This window comes from Ornithodoros turicata, unplaced genomic scaffold (assembly GCF_037126465.1).
Source record: "Ornithodoros turicata isolate Travis unplaced genomic scaffold, ASM3712646v1 Chromosome23, whole genome shotgun sequence".
In the NCBI taxonomy this organism is placed as follows: Eukaryota; Metazoa; Arthropoda; class Arachnida; order Ixodida; family Argasidae; genus Ornithodoros; species Ornithodoros turicata.
Window position 1 is genome coordinate 1,498,405 of NW_026999342.1, and position 25,197 is coordinate 1,523,601.

The 25,197-nt window shown below is 43.8% G+C and overlaps 1 protein-coding gene across 1 annotated transcript in view; it reads right to left on the reverse strand.

Annotated features, from left to right (window-relative positions):
• LOC135373277 (alanine aminotransferase 2-like) overlaps positions 1-25,197 on the reverse strand; it is an 85,800-nt gene that overhangs the window by 32,648 nt on the left and 27,955 nt on the right. The window contains exons 6-7 of the mRNA XM_064606505.1: positions 15,577-15,706; positions 10,448-10,527 (exon numbers count right to left, since the gene is read on the reverse strand). Of these exons, the coding sequence (XP_064462575.1) occupies positions 10,448-10,527; positions 15,577-15,706 (210 nt within the window). The remainder of the gene's footprint in view (positions 1-10,447; positions 10,528-15,576; positions 15,707-25,197) is intronic.

Consider the following 25,197-nt stretch of genomic DNA (forward strand, 5'->3'; position numbering starts at 1 on the left):
AATACGGTTGTGCAGCAGAGATGCACTACTCTGCTGGCGTTTGGAGGATTTGGTGGAAAGTATTACACCCCACCGTCAGCAGCGCTTTGCGCGTTAAGTCGACTCATGTGATGCCTTTGTCTTTTTCTATCTGGTAGACTAGTTGTTACACGCTGTGCAACACATGCAGAGCCCCTGGTGTGCACTGATTCCTTGTCCAGGTGCAGCGTTCAAATATTCCAAACAGATGAAAGGAGGTGACTTAGGCGAGCACAACACCAACAAATGCACAAGAATGGTGAAACCAACTCAACTCTGCGCTAGTAGTGCTGACAGATATTGTACATGCACATGCAACCTGCATGCACCATTGTGTATCAGTTATGTACAAGTTCTATTGGTACGACTATGCGTTATATAAATGTTCTATATGCATTTGTCATGTTAAATTTCAGCCATCTGTTGTGTGCATTTTGCGAGTGAAGGCTCATTACCAAGAGTCGAACCAGACAACACGCATCCACTGGGCTGGGGAGAAGCCATCCAGAAATAGTTTGTGTATGTGCCAACGTGACCAACGCACTGCTGCAGTGCATTCCTGCTGGGAATAGCATAGGTTCAGCACATAAGGTTTGTGTGTTCAGGATGTCTTGAACATTCAAAGATATTCAATTTAACTGAAAGACAATTATACAGGGTGTTCCACCTATAATGAACAAAATAGTAATCTCAGTAAAAAATCTACTTGTTTGAACATTACGGTGTCAACACTATTTATCACCAGGCAGCTTTTGCAATTACTTCTGTGCACTTTTATCAAATTCAATTAGCAAAAAAAATTAATTTTCCCAATTTATCTCCAAAATTTGTAAAGACAACCTGACATTTTTCTCACAGAAAGAGGAAGCACACATTGGATTTACTCCATCGCATTGCAAAATGCTTTCCTCAGTACTTTAGTAAGAGCTAAAACAAAAAAGAAAAAATGCAAAGACCGTCGTTTTGAGGCACCTAAATTGTAGACCGAGCCCAGTTCTTCGTCGAGGTAGTGCAAGATGCACCAGAAGAGACTCCTGGTTCCTTTTTGCTCTCATTCGAGATAACTGTGCCTTGCAACTATGCTGCCGTTATCAGCAGAAACTTGGAAACGAAAAAGTAAAAGGGCAGGTACATGGTATCCTGGCATCGCATGTTTCGAAGATCTGAGCATGGCACCAATGTGTGCCATGCGTGCCAACCAGCTTGTCTGCGCCCTCTCTCTGTTATCCATTACGACTGTTGTAGTGAATGTGTTTTGCAATGAAATGGGGTAAATGTGGCATGCACTTTCTTTTTCAGTACAAAAAACATGAGGCTGGTTTGGAAAATTTTGGAGTTCAATTGTGAAAATTAAATTTCCCACAAATTAAATTCTGTAAAAGTGCTCAGAACTCAAAGCAAAATCTCCCCCAAGATAAATAACATTGGCCCCATAAGGTTCCAACAAGTACACTTTCTAGTGAGATTCTTTTTTTTTTCTTTTTTTTTTTTCACGTTAGGTACAACACCCTGTATAACTGTTGACTAAAATCAAATACAAAATATGTACGGGGGTGTGACTGGAAAAAGTGGTTTTGGAGCACCCTTGGGAGCAGAAAAAGTACCTTTCGGAGGAGACACAGGTGTCCGCATGCCCCTAAAGTGAGAATAGTGTGAAGGCAATGTGGTATTTTAAGCTCAGCTGTGTATATAAAAAAGAGCATGATCCGTTCTTGAAAGGTGGTATTAGACTCCATTTTCAACGCCATACCTGCCAACCTGATGAACTCAAAACTCAGGAAACTGTCCACAGCGCGACAGGGGGATTTCACATGAATTTCGTGCACTCGAAATATTCTACAACAGCGCTTCGCAGAGTTGTTGCACACCACGTGTAATTTTCTAATTTCGCCGCAGAGCACACTGGTTCATAGCAAGTCGTAGCGCTTCGCTTCATCACTTTTCAGGAACATCTTCCAGAACAGCGGGCTCACACGGTCGCTTACGCTCAGCAGCAGGTTGCGCTCAACCAAGAAACCCGTGAAAAGTCACTCATACGTATGAGGCTGTGCTTGCAGTAGTCTCGGAGGAAACTATCCATGCTTCCCTGTTTCTCTGCAGCCCGGAGGTAGTCCTGGTGCTTCGTACAAGCAATATGCACCTTTATGTCGTTCCTGTCTCCATGCGATACACTGACATCGCATGCACACGTTCTACAGAATCCAAATTTATCAGCTTTTCTGGACGAAATGCATCATAGATATTCTGTCGTCCACTTCCAGGCATTCCTTCCTTCTGTTTGAAGAGCGCCATCGGTGGAAACAAAACTACAGTGCGAGACTGGACTGACCATAGCGCGTCTTCTTGAGAAACACGGACACAATGAAACACGATATCTCCTGCAACCTCCAGCTCCAACCATGGATGGTCATGCGGTTCGCTATTCCCCCTTCATGGGGATTCCCCAGCCTTCCCCAGACACGTCTGTCAGGCTTTCCGATTTTGCAGGAATACTTTTGAGCCGGTTTTAAAGGAAGATGGTGACAAAAAAAACAAGGCCCCAAAACCCCAATTTTCCGGGGGGACTGGAGGGCTCATCCGTACAGTGGGGAGATTGAACGAAATTCAGGGGTCTCCGGGATATACCGGGATACTTGGCAGGTATGCAACACAGTTCAGAGTTCGTTCGGAGCAAGCCCAAAAGGAAAATGTAATGAAACAAGCCTGTTTATTGCAATATGGCTAGCTCTTCAAATTATACAAGAGAATGAGAGAATAAGATTATACAATACAAGAGAAGAAGGCAACATGGAAGGCGCTGAGAAACGTCACAAAAACTGATCAGCGCGAGATTACTGACATGAAGATCAATGATGTAGTGATAACTGGTAACGATCTGTGCGAAAAATTCAACACCCATTTTGTAAACATTGCTAGCCGAAGCGCGATTCAACATGGCGATATCACGGACGCTTGTAGAACATTGTCTACTTTCGTCTCTGATTCGATTTTTTTTTGCACCGGTTACCGAAAACGAAGTGCATACAATTTTTATGAACATTAAAAATAGTAAAGCATGCGACTGTGATAATATACAAATAAGACCTGTCAAGTACGTTATCGACCTGTTGACCCCAGTATTGACGCATATATATAATCTTTCGTTGATATCTGGAATCTATCCAGATAAAATGAAAGTTGCCAAGGTTATTGTTTTGCGCAAATCTGGAAACACTAACGACCTTGGCCAACTACAGGCCCATATCTATTCTTCCCACTTTTTCGAAAGGACTCGAAAAAATTATACATGCCCGATTAACAAATTTTTTCTCATTGCACACAGTGATAACAAGTTCACAGTTTGGCTTTCGTAAAAACCATTCCACAGAAACAGCTCTGCTTTCCCAAAAGGAACTAATCATCGGTAACCTGGAAGACAAACTATACACACTAGGAATATATATAGACTTTACAAAGGCCTTTGACCTCCTTGATCGTTCAATATTGCTTCATAAACTACAATACTGTGGTATTCGTGGAGTACCATTATCACTCTTGGAATCTTACCTATGTAATAGGTACCAATATGTATGGAGTAATAATTTCCGATCAGGTCTACTTCCCACTATTTCCGGTGTACCCAAGGGAGCATCTTAGGTCCATTACGTTTTAACATTTACATAAATGACATTGTAAACACAACTCTAGTAGCTAAATTTTTCATCTACGCTGATGATACTAGTGTATTTGTTTCTGGTAGCACGATTAGTGACACTGTAACGCATGCAAACATGGCTCTTTCTGCGATCGGGACATGGTCAGAGCATAATAGAATATGTATTAACATAAACAAAACTAAGGCAGTGCTATATAGGACACGTAATAAACCTGTATCCATTCCCTTTAACATCATGTTAGGTAACCAGTCCATTGAAATTGTAAGGTCGATTAAAATCCTAGGGGTTCTATTTTCAGATAATCTGACTTGGGATTGTCACTTGACGTATCTTCAGAACAAAATTGCGAAAGCCATTGGCATTCTGTCTACTTACCGTTACGCATTCCCGAACTTCGTAAAGGTTATTCTTTACAATACATTAATACGGTCTCACCTTACCTATTGTCACCTCGTGTGGGGTACGACATCTAAGACTAACATTACTAAACTTTATCTATTACAAAAAAGGGCAGTAAGATTGATTGCAGGCGTTCCTTTTGATCATCACACAGCAAATCTTTTTGATGGCTGAAAATTATGAAGGTAGAAAATATTTACGATTTCCTCCTGCTAAAAACATACCTTAAGGCTGTAAAATATAACAATACGTTAATCTTGTCAATATGCAATCTACAACGTCGAATAGTTAGCAAAACACGTCAGGATCTATTTTGGAAAGTCCCAAGGACGCGAACAATATGCGGAGATCAGTCGCTACCCCATAACATCGCAAAGCTGTTGAATTCTTATTTAAAGAAGGGAATTGATCTTAACTCCATGTCGGCTGTTGCACTACGGGCCATGTTTATGCTCTAGTGTTATGTTTATTGTTCTAGTTAATGATGTCTCTTATTTTGCTTTTTTTTTCTATTATGATGTCTAATTTTCTATGACGTGTATATGTATTTATTCCGTTTCCTTGCTACACTATAGTATTTTTCACGACTAATATTGATGTTCACAATTAGTATATTCCGCTTGCTGTTGCTGCACTAAATCAGGGGGATGCGCCCTCGTCAAACAGCATGATGCTGTTTTTTGGCCACCCCTATGTAACTCTGACTTGTATTGAAATAAAGATGAATTGAATTGAAATTGAATAAATATATTGCCACAATGAGATGGTTCAGCTGCCACCCACTTTGACTAGACACGTATGAGTTCCTGATGAGTCCAACAGGTAAACAGATGATTACAAATTGGCATTTTCCTTCTTGTTCTATGCCATTTTCTCTTAGGCAATGACAAGCCCCACTTTGCCTTCCGTCAGTAGTGTCTGACCACATTCAACGTCCCTAAAGTTCCTTGACTTAAAGTAGCACAGAAGTTGTTTTTAACGCCGTTTCCTTCCTATAAAAGTGTTAGGTAGGCCAGTAAGATGCATCATGAGAAGCAATTCACACCACAGAGTCATAATTAATGAGTAATTATTAAGTGTCTTTGGTCGACACACACGAAAACAGCCAAGGAAGATATGGAAAGGTTCCTCACAGCGGGAGTGAAATCTGAAATAATCCAAGCGCCATTCACTTTAATCTGGGTGCCATCTGAAAAAATCCAGATGCTATTCAATTTAATCCGGGTGCCACGTGAACTAGTCCATGGTGTTTTTAAGCACTATAACCAGGTATTCACACGGGGGACATCCCCACAGAATATTCTACAGACATCTAGTGAAAGAAAAGTAAAAAGATCCGGACGGGGCTTAAGTTCTGCTGCGTCTTATGTTAAGGTTAATTCGCAAGGCGCCGAGATATTGGGAGTTCGAGCAGCAGTATTGCAGACCACACCATTTGTCATGTCGTCTGCTAAGGAATATCTGGTGACTGATCTGTAGGATATTCCACAGGATTAGCAGAGCACGAAAGGCCATCATGCTAATAGCAGACGACACCAGTGGTCCTGTCGTCTGCGAAGGAATATCTTGTGACTCTGCAGCAGGATGTTCCCTGTGGTTTGAAGAGCAGGGAAAGACATCACGCACATCCTGCAGCTTAGTCACAAGATATTCTGTAGCAGACGACCAATGGTGTTGTCTGCTATGTGAGTCATTCATGCCCTTTCGTGCTCTTCTACTCGCCCCAGGGGGTTCAGACTCGCTCAAGGAAGCATGACCACAAGGGAGCTGCCATCCGTTCGTCATGGAAGGCGTTTCCTTTCGTTGGCAGCTTCATTCCGCTAAACTTGACGCACTCGTTTTCCTAAATTCATCACTTGCTATCTAAATTCCGCATACTATGTGCGTATCTCATATGTATTTGTTAAACAAATAAGTAGTGAATATTTTCCCACTACATCACTTGCTTGAGTGCTGTCGTTTGTTCGTCACTATATTATCCTGAACTCAACAGACCAGAGCATGGAATGGCGGTTGGTTTCGTTTTTGCCATTTCCGGTTCTCATTGGTTCGCAGAGCAGCATGAAGATGACAGTGTGCTGTGTGTATTCGACTTTTATCAGGGTGTCGAACCGAACCCGAACCGAAAACCGTACCCGAACCGTTATTTTTGCCGGAACCGAACCCGAACCGAAATTTTCATGACACTGTTGAACCCGAACCGGAGCAGAACCGTAAAAAAAATAGCGGTAACCGGTTCGCAACAAAACGGTTCGGACATAAAAGCAGTCAGCATAAGAGTTCCTCTCTATCCCTGAACGAAGACACATTGGTATCATCATCACGCGCCTATATCATGGATTTCAGAAATTTTCACCTAGAAGTGAGACGACGACGTATAGTAAGTATACTTTCAGTGTCTTTTCAACATGTTGAAGCGCAGTTGTCCTTGTGAGCGCCACGGCATCACTTCAGAGACGATGTGCCACGCGGACGAATGAAACAGGAATAGAGTAGGCCAGTTATGTAGCTCTACAGGATGAATATGCGATCAAATAAGTGCCCAAGATTTCCCTTTACACGTGTGTAGTACAAATTAAACAAGTCACAAACATGAGAAGTGGAAAAGGAGCGTACGCAGAACGGTTTGATTGGTCGTGGTTTGAAAAGTAAATGTGGTTCTGCTTATTGGTAGTGCAGTTGTGTCGTGACATATTGCTTTTGTGTTGTGGATTAACTAGTACACTGCTGTGAGCTCGGACAGAGTAAGGCTGGCAGGCTTATTTTCGACATGCTTCAGTACGGTTTCAGATCGATTCACGTTGCGAAGGCAGTGTGCCGGCTAGTACTGTCATCTATGTTACGCTGTCCATCTTATTAGGCTTCCTTTAAGTGTGTCTCGCTGGCACTGTGCGTGTGAAAAAAGAGATTTTGGGAACAGAAAGTAGCAGGACTGCACCGCTTCAACAGCGTGGACTCTATTTGCAATAAGTGTTCATCCATTCCTCATTTCTCTCGCTGAAGGGCTACCTCACCACTAGAGACGTCAATGCAGACAACAGCAGTAAGCTATTAGCCACGCATTTCCTGATAAAAGCAGTTTTATGGAACATATAAAACGGAAGCGTTGAACCGGTTCGCGAACCGGTTCGGGGCTGCGAACCGGTTTGCGAACCGGTTCGATTCTTGGCGTGGCCGAACCGGAACCGAACCAGAACGAAATCAAAACAACACGAACCCGAACCCGAACCAAACCCGTATTTTTTGCGGTTCGACACCCTGCTTTTGATTACTATTGTTTTCAGAAATAGATGCCTACATTCGTTACGATGGGTAACGATTTATTGATTTCGCTCGCAAAGCATACAAACGCCCCTTCAACACATCATAGGCGGTAAACATCTTCATCTGTATCGGTAGAAAGCAAAGGGTTGGTGGTGTCGCAGGCAATCTCACAGATAAAATATGATTCACGTTTGATGTGACAGTGTACCTTGTGATTACGATAGCACTACTCAACTCTGCACGTATCCAAAAGGTCCGTGCGTTCTCAACGCAATTACACGGCTTGCCTCGCTTCCTACGCTGGACGTCGTTCCCTCCATCAGCCCGTTTCCCCGCTTGTTATCCCACGTGACTGCAAAGGGTTGGCAACAAACGGAGCAGCTCCGCTGTAGTTAAGGGACATAAATTCGTCCACAAACACTGTCCATGACCAACGGATGGCTGCGCCCGGGCGGTCAGGCTTGGGGATAGGAGAATCCCATTGACGACACACCAAGTACATTCTCTCGAGTCTTCCTGAATTAATTCTTCAGGCAGTTCAGGCAGAAGATATTCTGTAGCAGACGACAGCACCAGTGGTGTCGTCTGCTATGTGAGTCCCCTCAGCAGCTTTCTTTTCTTTTTACTTTTCCTTCCACTAGAATACTCTACGGGATGTCCCTCGTGCGAATACACGGTTGTAGTGGTTAAAACACCATGGATTAATTCAGATGGCACCCAGATTAAACTGAATGGCACCTGGATTATTTCAGACGGCACTTGGATTAATTCAGATGGCAGTTGGACTAAAATGTGTGGGAAAACCCGTAGATTTGTTTTCCTTAAGTTACTTTGGGGTATTTTAGAGCTGAAGTTTAGATTTCTTTTCCTTTCCTTCTTAAGCTGAATATGACTATAGTTGTTTCATTGGGAGGTGTTTTGGTTGCCACTCTGCAGTAACTGGATTGCAAAATGCACCACATTTTATGCAAAATTTCAAACATTAGAAGACAGATTCATATTTAAACCCTTCCATATGATTAGGAAGGGGAAGATATTTATGTGTTTGTGAAAAGACAACACATGTCTCAAACACAAAGTGATACTGAAGTTAAGGCAAAGTGCTTCCTGCAGGTGAAGAATCAGATTGTTCGTGATGTAACCAATAAAGCTTAAAGGGGTTGAGAGAGGTCATCCCAGGTTATCTCAGATAAACGTAAGAAATCGTGCTTTGCATCAATATTAACCGGCATTGAAAGTTTCACAGTGAAGAGGGGAATAGAAACAGAAATGGGCACCACGGATACCAAAACACATGGAGCTCTGACGTCACAGACCTCACCGCAGCCAGTGAGGCAGGGCACGAGAAATCACATGCTTACGGCTGCCAATGGGAATGGATGCAACTGTGACGCCTGTGACGTCTGCGCTTTGCAAGGGAGTGCATTCGAGGGCTTGTAACTCGTTAAGTACAACGCGTTAAAGAAATTCTTTTTCCTCTGTGTTCTAGTGTGCAATACAATGTGTCCATGATGCAATGAACCGCATCTATGAAACTGCCTCAACCCCTTTAAGGTATTGGTGAATCTACACTCACGTACAAACTTAGGTGTTCGATGAAAGAAGGAAGTCACTGAAAAGGTTCTTTCATCATTCATTTCTTAGGCACTTGAGGCTTTGTAAGTAGTTGGCCTTTCTATGTGTTCCAGCCTCAGAACATCATTTGCCATCACGTTAGGTGTTCAGTCATTTCCTGACAACACTACTATGCGTCTTAATAAGTACGTACGAAATGAAACCAGTTTTGATACCACCTGACTGTTTTGTTCATGAGCCATGTTTGGTGTTTGATGTTTCATTGTTTTACACATCATATACAGGGTGTCCCAGAAAACGTGTCATTGAATTATAATAAAAAAACTACGCCACCTAGAATCATGCGGTCAACGGCATTTGTTCTTATTAGGTTTTTGCCACCTTGTAAAGTTAATGTCATGTGCCCCAAGTTTAATTATGCAAATATTTGCGAACTGAACTCAGAAATTTGCCAAGGGAAGGTCACTTTTTTACCCCACCAATATGAAGAGCGTGCCGAATTCACTCCAATTCATGATAATTGACAGTGATATTCACGAGCTATCCCATCGGAAAAAATAGCCGAATATCATGCTTTTCGGAGCACCGGACCATAACGCGCGATGTCTTTTTGAGCGCAATCGCTCCCAGTGCGACGAAAGGAGGTTCCGAAGCCAGCCCAAAGAGTGATAGTAGAAAAAGTAACAGTTCTTAAAATTGGGAGAGGGAAAGCATTATCCCAGCGAAAGTCGGACGTGATAAGCCATGCCTGCGTTATCTCTTTTTGCGATGCCGGGGTGGGCTGGGTTTCCAACCTCCTTTTGTCGGACTGACAAAGATTGCGCTGAAAAATTCATCGTGGGCTATTCTGTGCGACCTCCGTAGAGCATGATGTTCGGCTATTTTTTTCGATGGGGTAGCTCCTGAATATCCCTGTCAATTATCATTAACTTGAGTAAATTAGACACGCTCTTCACATTGGTGCGGTAAAAAAGTGACATTTACTAGGCAAATTTCCGAGTTCAGTTCGCAAAAATTTACATAATTAAACATACGTTACACAACATTCACATGAGGAGGTGGCAAGAACCCAGTAAGAACAAATGCCGTTGACCGCATGACTCTAGGTGGTGTAGTTTTTTTATTATAATTCAATGACACGTTTTCTGGGACACCCTGTATAGGGACGTGCATTTTCAAGTTTCGTGTTTGTTGAAACCCGGGGAACCGGGCTTATTTCAGGAGACGTAAAATCGGGCGATATCAGGTGGAAAATAAGAAGGAGAGCTTCTCACATTTTGGTGGAACACAGGATGCAGAACAGCCATGCTTAATGTGAAATGTTTTGTGCTCTCCAGCGCCTGTATTGATGGCAGTATTGGCACTTCACCATGATAGTTTTTGGGTTTTTTCGGGCTTTACCCAAAGTGACGATGATGCAAATCGGAGGGTAAAAACAGCTGTGGCTGGGTTTAACCATAAATGCAAGACCTTCTTCATGTACTCTTTCTTTTGTCACACCTACCTTTCTATGTTAACATACAAAATATACTTACCTCATCAGCCATTATGAACAGCTTATTCTTTTGTGCAAACTGAACCACCTGTTTGATATTTTCCTTTGTTAACACAGAACCTGGAAAAAGAGACAGTGATATAGCTACCACCTTTCATCTGGGTTAAAATAATTCTTCTGAAACAGACAGCTAAACCGCATCTGTGATCAATAGTTGCCGCTGTTATTATTGTCGTGTTATTGCTAAGGCATCTAGCACCTTTATCAATAATGTGCTCGTTACCAACTTATCATGGCTATTGTCTGCAATAATATTGCAGAAGGACTCCACCCTGCTATGACATATCTCCCATCATCAGCATGACATTGCGTTTCAAAGGAACACGATTGCTCGGAAGCACCTCGTCCACTGCTGGAGGAGAGCTGACACTGAAGTGAAGTGCAGTTTGCAAGAGCACCTTGCACTGCTTCTCATTGTGTTCTCTGACAGCAGGAGAACAGATTGGAAGTACTTTACGAGAGTGATATGACAAAGAAAGCTGTCAAATTAAAGATCAGTAATGTATTGTCAGCCACATCAAAGGAATAAGGCAATCATCTTATCATGTTTCTAGGCCCCTTAGTGTGAACACTTACCGACCAACTTAAAATGGCTACTAATGAATAATTTTGAATCGGACCATCAAACTTGTGAATAAGTACCAAAGGTACAAGCGTTACGATTTGAGGTAGTTGGTACATGTACTTGCTAGAAATGCAGCCAAGGCAATCGAACACAAAGAACACACAGGTACAACAGGACACAGCATTTGTGTCTCATAGTACCTGTGTTTTCTTCATGTTTGTTGCCTGTGGCTGCATTTCTAGCAAGGCCTGAAGGGTTGAATGTGAAGTTGCTTCATTTATTAAGGGACAATCTGGAATCAACATACAGTCAACGTTTGTTAATATAACCCAGGCAGTCCCTGCAGGTTTTGGTCATAAAGCAAATTGTCTTATTAACTAGCAACATGGATGACACTACAGGTAAGCCCCTCACATAAAGGAAGTCTGTTTGGCTCTGTCTCATTTATTGAAGGTGCAGATATTGCAGCCAAGTACTGTAAACACTTTTTTTTGTTTCGTGATGTATTAATTTTTGCAAATTTCGCGACAGCTACAAAATCACGAAAAATTGCACAAAATCACGAAACGCAGCATGACATTTATCTCATAAAAGGAAATAGCCCTGGAATCGCGAAATTAAATACTCGAGAATAACTTCACAAACGATTGAATGCGCGATCTGCGAAAATCTATACATCACAAATAAATATATGTTTACAGTATTTCAATTAAATTTATTCTATTTTACAACCACAATGTATTACACGACCTTAATTTATTTACAATTTATCGATGAAAGAAATCCATTAAAAGCGTATGATTATAAAAACTGTCAATAGGGTCATTCCACGCCAAACGTCCCAGGGGCGTCGCTCAGCCCGCTCAGATCTCCATGAAAAAAAAAGTGCGAACTCTTTATTACGCATATAACATCGTCCAGAAATTCTGAAGTCCAATTATTAACCGTCTTGAATTTACAGGCCTTTCAAGTTCTGCTAAAGGCCGCAAAACCCTATTTTACGTACGATTTTTTTCTGAAGCTATCACGAAACCTAGAAGCGCTCTGTAAACTGTGAACTCTGTGCAAAGAACACGTTCATACAACCTAGCCCAGCAAAAATTAACATTGCTTATAATTATGATAGTTTTTCTGATACGCGAATATGGCGAAAAAAAATGACATTACTTTGGAGTAAGGAGAGTCTGTCGTGCCAAGCTACATACGAAAAACTGATGTCTCAGCTGTAACAGTTTCAGAGTAAAAAATAAAGAAAACGTAAATTCTGGGAAAAATGCCTACATTCACCACAAAAAATTTGTGCTGTGGAGGCCGGGGTAGAAAATTTCCGACAGTACATACGGTTAGCACAACACTTCTTCTCAAACATGCAGAAAAATCTTGAGGGTTATGTTTTTTAAACACGAGAACCTAATTTTTACATTGCACACACAGTGCACATGCTCACGGCACCCGTGCTGTGATCCTTGCGTTCGCTCAAGGGAAGGAACACAGTCACACTGCGTTTTCTTCTGTTTATATTGCACTTAGGAGCTCAAAATGTGATAAATTACAACTGTACAACATTACTACAAACTTGCCAGACATGCCGCAACACAGCACGTAGAAACTTGTCCTCGAGAAAAGCCTGTATGTCCCGTGCAGACACTTCAGCTTGATATTGGTTCAAAGTTGTGGAATCCCCTTGTCCCAGGGATGGTTATGCTCTTTTCATATCTATCTGACAGCATTTCTCTCTCAATGGCAACATCACTGGATTGGAGAAATAAAACCTGGTGTGCAGTGGCTCTTCCATATACACCAGAATATGGATGAGCCACTGACACTGGGTTTTATTGATTGTATCCCAGGTGGAAATACAAAGTGGAATCTCAAGTGGGGTATTGTGGAACCACTTGGTTAGCAAAGTGGGTCAAAATGGAACCGCTTTGAAGGCAAACTGGTTTCAAATAGAACCATTTTGTGGTCAAAGTGTGTCCCCTTAGACATCCAAGTGGGTTTAGTTAGAACTGTTGTGGGTTAAACTGGAACGTCTTGGAGCCTTAATGCACTCAAATGGGATCTCTTTGAAAGTTAGAGTGTGTTAGATGGGTCCACTTGGGCTATGACAAGAGGAACACTGTAACCACTTGGAAGTCAGAGCTGGATAACCTTGGTGAAAGTGGGAGCATCGCTAATGACAGCAGCAAAAGGAAGGCAATCCAATCCAATCTGTGTCTTTCTGAACCATGACGGCCGTTGTGGCGGTTGTAATGTTGTGATATGAGCAGAAACGCTAGTATTGAATTCCATGGGCCTACTGAATCTGATCACAAATAACTAGAATGTAAGGCGGCTATACTTTCATTGTGGTAACCAACATGCATTTTGTAGATTTGGGAAAGCCATTGAGCTTGAAACTGAGTATAGAAGAAACTATATAAACCAGCGGTGAAAAGGACGAGGAATGAGGGAACACACATGCTGGATTATATTAACAGTTTAATGACAGAAAAGAAAAATAAAAGGTTACACCTTTTATTAACAGCAGCGGCAGCGAGCTATCACTTTGGGTCACCGAAAAGGAATGTAGGTTTCTACTTGACCTGCATGTTTAGTGGTACTCTTTCCTATGACTTCCAACTATCACAGCGGTTGTTTTGTCTAATGTAGTGCAGTTGTTTTCATCTGTATCAATGAGTTTTATCGCATATCTTTCCTGACGGCAGCGCGTGGGCTATGTGTGCGCCTGCCCATCTCTAATTTCTTGTAACAAAGACAGATAAGTCACGACTGCACAGGAGTGTAACCTGCTTCTATCTCCCTTTTCCGCTTGTAGACCAGCATATGTGTCGTCACTCATTCCTTGTTTGTGTCTTTCACCACTGGTTTATATCGATAACACCATGTACCAACAGGACCAAGTCCATTCCATTTTGTAATATAATAATCTGGAATGCCCCTGAGGATGTAGTCATGATCCATATCTTGGACTGCACATAAGTCAGTGTAATGCCAGTCAATTTTGAAGCAAGTTGATATAGATGAGTAGTTTCATTTATAATCGACCAAGGAGCGCCGGTGACATTTTTATTTTCTTCAGGAAAAAATAAATGTTATTCCTAATCCAAAATCAAGCAAAAGAAGCCTGGTCGCAGGTCTCTGCGATATTTCGTTCTCGGTCTGCGAGGCTCCAAACAAATGAGCGTGATTTGGGTAGTTCCAGCTTTTCAAATTTGGCGCACAAATAGTCATGCCCTTGGCATTCCTACTTTTCAATGCTTCGAAACCGCGCTTATTTCCAACAAGAAAGCAAAGTAACCGAAAAGGCTTCCCAGATATATGGTGCTGTGTGTGCGGGCCTACTGCGCAAACAGCAGCGACACGGCATTCAATAGCCTTCCTCAGACGACAGAGGAAAATGCATGATAGGCAAGCCTGAGTGATGGGCAAGACACGTAAACAATACGACAGGCTTGCCTATCACGAAGATTATCCACCAGTTACCCTGCATCTACGCCATTCTATCTAGGAAAATGCAGATTTCGCTCGAGCAAAGGACGTCTACTTGTTTTTGATCAATGCAGGGAAATATCTGATGCTAGAAAGGAAAACTCTGATCATGTGGCAAAGAGCCTTTAATCAATTTGCTGGTGCGCTTCATGACACGTGTACTAGCACACTTTCTGTCTTTGCCTGAGCCATGGCTAGAACACATGGCAGAGCTTTTTCAGCTTGAGACTAAGTGTCGCTGCCCGTTTCGTATTTATTTCTGTCTTTCTACTTCAATGCTGCTTTACATTGCTGCAAAACCAGCTGTGAGTGTAACAATCAGAATTAAAGGCATTATGCTCATAATTATATGTCTATGGCTGACTATAAGTGGGCTACAGACGTAGAACCACTTGCACATGGTTCTCCAAAGTGGAAATTTTTCATAAACCACTTGCAAAAAATTTCCACCTGGGGTGCCACAATTCTCAGAGTTCAGGGTCATATTCGTAGCTTGTGCAAGGCTGGTTCCCGGAACTAGGGAGATTCCCGGGTGTCGAACATTTTGGCCATAACATCTCACTGAGTACAGAGTTCAACACTGCGACTTCGCAAAGCGGGTACTCATAGGGGTTCTGCTGTTCCTCAGGGTAGAGATCATGGGCATACTGAGCAGGTGGTGGGGGTATTGTGACAATTGTGTGCTCTTTAGGCATAGGTCGCCATAATTACCCTCAGACGTCATATGAACTTCTCACCTATCAAGAGACAGCGTATGTCTCCAGGTAAAGAGGTGATTAGAAGGGTTGCAATCTTTGCTCCTCCTTATCTTCTACCCCTGTTTTTACTGGTTCTACACACTATGTATTTGCAAAATACTGACAGGCTGTCATTGATGGCTGCATTTAATTGCGAGGGGTAATGTTAATAGAAGCTTTCACTTTTCCATATGAAAGTAGATACTCTATATTTTTAGATAAATTAACACATTTCTGGAAATACGTGTTTCGACATGCAGGCCAACCGTAAAACAAATAGAAACAATTGGCAGCAACATAGGACGATTTCCGTACCTGTTGGGTTCCCTGGGTTGATAACAACGAGTCCTCGTGGCTCGCACACTTTCTTTGCCTCCTCCAGAGACCTCTGTAGTTCTTTTATACTGAGTGCCCAGGCATTCTCTTCATCCAAATAATAATTTATCTGTAATTCAGAACAAAATGACTGCACTGCATTTTAAAAAGCACAGAGAAGGTATTATGACATTTGTGCCGACATGTTTCCAGACATGTTTATAGACAGACAAAATCACAACATAATTAGTACAATATAGAAGAAGCAGGTAGTATCACTAGAGGTGCAATAAGGCAGCTCTACTCCAGTTACTTGGATGCCCTGACAATACTAACCAATTACACACACACTAAAAAAAAAAAAAAAGGAAAGTTTTATTTTAAGGACTTAAAGCATCCAGAAACCTATCTCGATACCACTATACTCAGCATCGGCCCACAATCTGCCTCGCTAACTTTTCTGTCCAAAAAGTGCTTAGATATTAAATGAACAAATTCTAAAGATCAGCGATGCCTCTGTAACTGCAATAAGGATGAGCAGGCAAGCGAGCTGGTGAAGGTTCGACGACGGTGGCATACCTTGAGCTTGAGGGAATGAGAGGACACACAAAGAAGTAGACAGGACAAGGCTCAAAATCAGCAATGAAACATTTATTGATCAGGTAAAAGAGGCAGGAGTGGGAGAGGAGGTTACAAAGGGCCTCAGGGAGAATGACCGAGGGCTGGGTGACGCAAGCATTGTCCGAGACTATTACAGTGGCTTCAAGGATGACCCGGTTAGCATCATCCCTTACAGTGTGAAGACACTTGGTCCGCGAGAAAACGGGGCACAACCTTGACAGGAGATCACGTGTTTGGCTAATTCTGAGGACTGGCTCTTATTTTTGACAGCGCTAGAATGCCAAGTAAACGCTCATTGACACAGCGTTTGCTTTGGCCTACATAGGATTTTCCACAGGTTAGGGGGGTGGAGTACACAATGTGTTGTTTGCAATCAACAAACTGTAAGCTACGTCTTAAAGCGTGGGTCGAGCTCTTTATGTCTTGTTTATGTTCTTTGTTTGTTGTTTTGTTATGTTATGTTCTTTGAAACGAGTGTTCCGTTTTCTGCCTGTCTCGCCAATGTAGCACGTGTCACAGTCTTGGCATTGTACTTTGTAGACTACTCCAGACTGGTCTTCCGGGGGGACGGCGTCCTTCGGTTTCGATATGACACTTCGAAGTTTAACACGCGGTTTGAACGTAGTCCTGATATCCAACGGAAGCAAGGCCCGGCGGATAGATTCAGAAACGCCTTTGACATAAGGGACGCGTGTCTGGCGGGTGCGGTTCCCGTCGCGCGGTCCAGATGTTTGCATGCGCTTGCGAGTGGCCTCGATAAACCTGTGTGGGTATCCACGTTTGTCCAGGTAATCGGCGATCGTCGCGTCCTCAGAAGCTTGTAACTCAGTGCAGGATGATAACTGTTCAGATCGGTGAAATAACGTTCGTACCACACTCCGTTTATGCTCCGTGAGGTGGTGTGAGTCAAAAGCAAGGAAACTGCCAGTATCACAAGGCTTTCGGTAGACGCATGTTTGAATGCCGCCTGAGCTACATCGGCGCGCACACACATCCAAGAACGGAAGCTTACCATTTTGTTCCATCTCGTAAGTGAAATTGATCGATGGCGCAATGCTGTATAGAACCGAGTGGAAGTCATCCTGTTGAGTGGTCACTGTTGAGAATCACGAACGTGTCCTCGACGTAGCGGCGATAGAACTTGACCGGGTGGCAAAATCGTTCCATGGAGGTTTCTTCAATATGGTCCATGACAAGATTAGCTAAAGTGACTGACACGGGGCTACCCATGGGGCAACCTTCGATCTGGTGGTAAGTCCTGCCATTGAATTTGAAGTGCGTCTGATTGAGGCAAAACCTCAAAAGAATAACCACCTCTTCAACTGTGAGCGATGTTCGAGTTGGCAGGCTGCTGTCCTGGCGTACTTGTGCCTCCACCACCTGTACCGCAAGATCCTTAGGAACGTTGGTGAACAGAGACACTACATCAAAGGATACCATAACCTCATTTTCGTTGAGAACTTGCATCCAGACCAACTCTACAAACTCCTTCGAATTGCGAACCGTCAGGCTGTTGTTACCGGTGACCGGAGCTATGAGTTCCACCAAGTATTTGGATAGGTTGTATGTCGGTGACCCAACGAACGAGACAATAGGCCTCAAGGGGCATCCTGGCTACCTTGGCAAGTACCTTGCTCTTGCGTTTTTTCAGATCGCCGTCATAGGGTTTGAGAACGGGGGTTAACGGAGGCACTTCTGTCCAAAGGTGGCGGTAGGGAGAACATAGAACTTCGAAGATTTGTCAGTTTCCAATAGGGTGGCTTGATTTCGTTGAAGATCAGATAGGATGTGTCTTTGCCAAGAGCGATGTGGGAAGAGGGGAAGATCATCGATGGTGTAAGCTTTGGTAACTCTCCTCAGGAGATTGTGTACGATGGGGTTTCTTGGCTCACCGGGTTGGGAAAGGTGGGAACCGGCCTTGTGCAGGACTGAGGCCAGGTCGAGTCTGGATGGAGGAACACGCACAGCAAATTTGGGTCCATTGGAAAGAAGGGAGATCGTTTTTCCCGAGAGAGGAATACTGGAGGGGTTGAGCAACTGGGTTTCTTTTTCAGGGCTGGCTAGGGTGGTTGCACGGTTCGAAGAATAGAAGCGGTTGTATGCAGAACGTAAGATCCACCATGAGTGGTGGAACTGTGCCTGCGAGCGACAGGACCAAACAAGAAAAGCTGGGGACTTGCGGTAATCATCACCATGGCTTAAGGACCACAACCGATGCACTAGCTGCTGACGATCACCCCGATGACTTGCGAGCACATTCCTCGATGATTGTAGTAGTCTTTTCTTGTAGGACCAAGGAAGGCAATTGTGAAAAAGGGGGACCAAAGATGTCCGGGGGGCAAATTTCTTCCGAAGAGCGAAGCCAAGGAGACAGAGGTTGGCATCCAAGTTGGTCAGAATGTAACCCAGGCGGTAGGCTGAGCGGATGGCTTGGAGGTAGAGAGGCGCAAAAATGGGAGAAAAACCCCGAGGCGGGGGCGTGAGACTAGGTAGGCTTGCAGAGTGGTACATAGATGAAATATGGGTGAGCAGGCAAGTGAGCTGGTGAAGGTTCGACGACGGTGGCATACCTTGAGCTTGAGGGAACAAGAGGACACACGAAGAAGTAGACAGGACGAGGCTCAAAACCAGCAATGAAACATTTATTGATCAGGTGAAAGAGCCATAGCTGCAGAAGCTCCGGCGGTTTGACATCACTCCCTAAGCGAAGAAGTGAGAGCATGGCGTTAAGAGGAGAAAATGCACCATCCAGACGCCCCTAACTCTATGAGACACCCGCTAGGTTACTGCATTCCTTTTCTCAAGGATGCGCCCTCATTGGCCCCCCTTTCTCAGGGAATGACATTTTCTCGTTTTTCCAGAAGGGGAATTCCGGAATACTCTCAACATCATGAGTCTGCTCTTCTCATGTATTGCATCAATTTTTTATACCACGGTCCACAAGAAGTAAAATGACACAATATTCCAAATCTACTGGAACAGATGCGACTGTCTCACCGGCGTAGTCAGGGGGTTGGGGCTCCAGTGTGTTCAACCCCTGAAATGGCACCTTTGGAGTGCATTTGAGATAGGGAAACGACAGGGAATACTCCTCTCCCATATAAAGTCCCTGTAGAACCCCTCTCGAAAGATTTTTCTGACGATTCCGTGGGACTGTTTCTTTGAGAGATAACTAACACAGTACATAAGAAATAAAGTACATCAAAATTCTTCGTTAATAATGATCTCCATAATGAACTCCACAATCGACTGAAACGGCCACAACAGAACAAGTTGCTGACTACCTTGGATCATCGCTCCTGCCTAAAGAGGACAACCCGCTTACATGGTGGAGAGCAGTAGGGCGAGAGAGGTACCCAAGATTATGTAAAGCAGCCCAAAAGTACCTGTCAATACCTGCAACCCGAGTTGCCAGTGAGAGACTGTTTCCGGCATGCTCCAACATAGTTACAAATCGTCGCACTGACCTGCTACCAGAGCATGTGGAGCAACTTGTGTTTTTGAATGGAAATATTCTGTGAGTGTTCTGTGTAGCCTACCTGCTTCAATAAAAGTAATATCCTTGTGTTCTATGCATCGATTATTCGTATTTGATTCGAAAATATTCGGTATTCGATTCGGTGGTACTCCATATTAGATTCGTATTCGATTCGAACTTGAAAATCACAATTTGCACAGACCAAATATATATATATATATATCTATATAGTAAGAGTGTGTAAATCCGAATAATTTAAGTCCAATCGAATAGAGGAAAAAATTCCGAATATCGAATATTCATGCAAAATTTACAATATGTGACTTTCGCACTAAAAGTTTCCATTTTGTAGCCCATGGCTTTAGTGCAATTTTTCTGGCATTAACTGTCACAAGAGAGATACGCAATTCTTCTGCTAAAAGCCCCTACTATTTAATTTTACATGATAGTGCTTCCTGCTTTTCAGGTGAGCCTACACTTACTGGAGTACTGGAGTGGTTACCTTCATTTCAAAATTTTATGTCAGGCAGTAGCATGTTATACGGATGATGTTGTAATTGTTTCAGACAACCACAGGCCATTTGTGAAACAAACGAATTGGCATCCTGCCTCAGCCTTGCCATGGACACCCTTTAGTTTCTTTGCACTCTCCCTAGGAAGTTGCACTACTGAAATTTTAGATGTAAAGGACATCTTTAAGACACCCTTCTTGTTCATGAGATGTAGTCATTATTCAAGAGTCTAACTTTTTAAAGGCAACCTCACAGACATTAAATCAAAGTCCCTCGTCGGCACCACTAAACTGCATGTGGGAGGGGTGCCACCCCTTCCACAGACGATGTCTACAAAACTAACTTTGGATAACTTTTCTTAAACTAAACACTGTCCCGCCTGTGCTGGACCAGCAGCAAGGGCAATTTCGTAAAGGAGGCCTCACCTCATGCACGGAAGCATAAGGTGAAGCCCACTTTCGGGTTGCGTCGTTCTATTCGTGGAATAGTCGAATATTCAAAAAATCGAATACTGGATATTCGATTCGCGAATCGAATAGTTCGAGCGTTTGATATTCAATTCCAATTCGAATATTCGCACACCCCTAATATATATATATCTATACAGGGTGGTCCACCAACCATGATAGAAATTCATAGTAAAAAACATAGGCCCCGGAGAGACGTGCGGTCAAGGGATTTGTTTCTCCCAATAACTTTTGACACATATTGGTAACATTTTCATTTCATTTCAATTGACGGAAAGAATTTCTTGAACTGAACTCCGGAATTTCCCAAGGCAACCTAACGTTTTCTTTGCGGAAATGGGTTCCTCGCGGTCATTTTACTCAGTATAGCACATAATCCCACTCGTAATGCAATGGCAATTGCCGAAACAATTCCCCAAAAATCCATGGAAGTGAGCCCTTGGCTCCACCTCTTTTTTGACGGCTCGTAGTTTGAGCGCAAAGCTGCGAAGAAAGGAGGTTACATTGACACGCCACACGAGGGGGAAAGGGTTACAAGTAGGGCTGTGCGAGTAGCAAAATTTTCGAGCTCGAGTCGAGTTTGAGTACTTGGCGTACCATTAAATGATAGGTAATGCATAGAAGCAGGAAGATAGATATAAAATCATAAAAATTTAATGAAAACAATGTGCCATCTAAGTACAAAACTGTTGAATGTCTGTTACAACCATAAGAAGTATGAAGTTTGAAGTATGAAGAAGAAGTTTAGAAGAAAGTTATTGTGTAGGAAAACTAGTTTTTCTACAAGATGTGGTTTAAGACATTCTCTTCTCGTGGTCACACAGTTCCCCCAAGAGAAAAATGCCCGTTCACTTGGCACTGAGGTGGTCGGTATGGCTAAGTATTCCCTGGCCAGCCTTGAAAGATGCGGGTACTTGTGTGACCCTGTACACTTCCACCACTGAAGAGGATCCTTCTCTCGTGGCAGAAGGCCTTCCTCAAAATAGTCACTCATTTCTTTCTCGATGGGTAAACGTCCGGATGCAGGAACGTTTGAAGCTAGCTTGTCAAAAGCCTCCCAAACCCTTTGTGATGAGCTAATGCTTGGTTAGGGAACACTTGTTGGGGGCTCAGAAATATCCTCGATAAGCAGTGCGGCATGGTGCTGCACAGTGTCTTTGATCCATGTAAACTTGTGAGTACTTGCGACGTACACAGTTCCTTTGTAGCGATGGTCCAAGAACATGGACATAGCAGCAGTTTCATCAAAATCGTATTGTGGGAACCGTGCAAAGCTCTGGCAAAGATTCCAGCAAAGATAGATTTGTGTTTCTGTTGTGACAGCGATTCTAAAAGCCCATGAATAGGGCCTGACTTTTTCGGGTTTTATTTTTGGCCAAATTCGGGGGGTAAATATCGGGTGATATTTTTCATTTGAAAATTCGGGTGTATTCGGGTTAAATCCCGTTATGGCATATTCTGTCGTCAGGAATTCGGGTGTATTCGGGTAATTTTTTTTGTTTAATAAAAATTTGTCTTAACATGGAACTAATGTTTAACAATGTTATCAAACTTTATTTTAATGCACGCTTATGAGTGTGCCACGTGACCCGGATGTTTTCGGGTAGATTCGGGTTAAACCCAAATTTTACAGATTTCGTTCGGGGGGTAAATATCGGGCGGATACGGGTTTAACCCTAAAAAGTCAGGCCCTACCCATGAATTATGGGTATTTGGCTGGGTAACGTGGCATATTTCTCACCACTCAGAAGTGTTGTGGCATCATACAGGGGCTTCAACATCTTCAACATCTCCACCACTTCTCTCCATTCTGAAGATGAAAAGCATTCACTGTATGCATTAGATGTTGCAAGCTCGACAGTAATGGCTTCTTTAAGCTCCAGGAGTCTTGGAAGTATCAAATATTGGCTGTTCCAACGTGTGTCGACATCTTGCACCACATGGAGAGCAGGTTTTATCATTTGCAGCAACATATCATCCAACCTTTTTTGTGCTGCTGAACTGTGTTTGTAGTGTCGAACTATTGATCTGCCCTTTTTGCATAAATTACTTAAAGTCGAGCACTCTTGTTTGGCGTCATGAATTGCAAGCTGAAGCGTATGAGCAAAGCATGAGCGTTCACTCCATTTCAGTTTCTTTACGGCGGCACGAATGTTCCTTCCATTGTCAGTGACAATATAAAGTTTGTATTTCTCAGTGGGTATGCCCCATTCTTCACAAACTGCATTCAAAGCAGCAATAATATTATTACCTGTATGTTTCTCGGGGAAGTGTCTCACGTTCAGTAAATACCTCTTCATGGCAAAGTCTGGCGTCAGAAAGTGGCATGTGAGGCCTATGTATGAGTCATTAGCCCTCGATGTCCACGTATCTGATGTGAACGCAAAGGAGCACACTACATCGTCCATCGCCACGTGAAGCTTGCTGTCAACGCATTTCCTAGTGTTGTCGTAGATACGTGGAATCAGGGTGCGGGAAACAGTGGTACGCGAAGGCAGCTCGTAGTTGCATGCTCACAGTTGCTTTCATTAAAGCACTGAAACCCCTGTCTGCCACTATAGAGAGTGGCTGATAGTCCAACGCTATAAGCTCAGCTACCTTTTGATTCCGGGCTTTCACCTTGCTTGCTGGAAGCGGTACATTTTGTCTCAAAATGTACAATTTGTCTCAAAATCGGAATAGCGTGTCTGGTTGTCTGCCCGCCCTGTACTTGAAGCACCCTAGCCAAAGGGAAAGGCGTGCTGGTGTGGCATAGCGGTCAGCATATCTGACCGGAGATCAGAGGACCCAGGTTCAATTCCTGGCGTCAGCTCCTACTCTCGCTGTTTACGTCGTTTACAAATCGCCCTGCCTCGTGTCTGAATGAGAGCGTGAATGTGAGAAAAATGTAAGAGAGAATCGGAATAGCGTGGTTGGTTGTCCGCCCGCCCTGTACTTGAGGCACCCTAGCCAAAGGGAAAGGCGTGCTGGTGTGGCATAGCGGTCAGCATATCTGACCGGAGATCAGAGGACCCAGGTTCAATTCCTGGCGTCAGCTCCTACTCTCGCTGTTTACGTCGTTTACAAATCGCCCTGCCTCGTGTCTGAATGAGAGCGTGAATGTGAGAAAAATGTAAGAGAGAATCGGAATAGCGTGGTTGGTTGTCCGCCCGCCCTGTACTTGAGGCACCCTAGCCAAAGGGAAAGGCGTGCTGGTGTGGCATAGCGGTCAGCATATCTGACCGGAGATCAGAGGACCCAGGTTCAATTCCTGGCGTCAGCTCCTACTCTCGCTGTTTACGTCGTTTACAAATCGCCCTGCCTCGTGTCTGAATGAGAGCGTGAATGTGAGAAAAATGTAAGAGAGAATCGGAATAGCGTGGTTGGTTGTCCGCCCGCCCTGTACTTGAGGCACCCTAGTCAAAGGGAAAGGCGTGCTGGTGTGGCATAGCGGTCAGCATATCTGACCGGAGATCAGAGGACCAAGGTTCAATTCCTGGCGTCAGCTCCTACTCTCGCTGTTTACGTCGTTTACAAATCGCCCTGCCTCGTGTCTGAATGAGAGCGTGAATGTGAGAAAAATGTAAGAGAGAATCGGAATAGCGTGGTTGGTTGTCCGCCCGCCCTGTACTTGAGGCACCCTAGTCAAAGGGAAAGGCGTGCTGGTGTGGCATAGCGGTCAGCATATCTGACCGGAGATCAGAGGACCCAGGTTCAATTCCTGGCGTCAGCTCCTACTCTCGCTGTTTACGTCGTTTACAAATCGCCCTGCCTCGTGTCTGAATGAGAGCGTGAATGTGAGAAAAATGTAAGAGAGAATCGGAATAGCGTGGTTGGTTGTCCGCCCGCCCTGTACTTGAGGCACCCTAGTCAAAGGGAAAGGCGTGCTGGTGTGGCATAGCGGTCAGCATATCTGACCGGAGATCAGAGGACCAAGGTTCAATTCCTGGCGTCAGCTCCTACTCTCGCTGTTTACGTCGTTTACAAATCGCCCTGCCTCGTGTCTGAATGAGAGCGTGAATGTGAGAAAAATGTAAGAGAGAATCGGAATAGCGTGGTTGGTTGTCCGCCCGCCCTGTACTTGAGGCACCCTAGTCAAAGGGAAAGGCGTGCTGGTGTGGCATAGCGGTCAGCATATCTGACCGGAGATCAGAGGACCCAGGTTCAATTCCTGGCGTCAGCTCCTACTCTCGCTGTTTACGTCGTTTACAAATCGCCCTGCCTCGTGTCTGAATGAGAGCGTGAATGTGAGAAAAATGTAAGAGAGAATCGGAATAGCGTGGTTGGTTGTCCGCCCGCCCTGTACTTGAGGCACCCTAGTCAAAGGGAAAGGCGTGCTGGTGTGGCATAGCGGTCAGCATATCTGACCGGAGATCAGAGGACCAAGGTTCAATTCCTGGCGTCAGCTCCTACTCTCGCTGTTTACGTCGTTTACAAATCGCCCTGCCTCGTGTCTGAATGAGAGCGTGAATGTGAGAAAAATGTAAGAGAGAATCGGAATAGCGTGGTTGGTTGTCCGCCCGCCCTGTACTTGAGGCACCCTAGTCAAAGGGAAAGGCGTGCT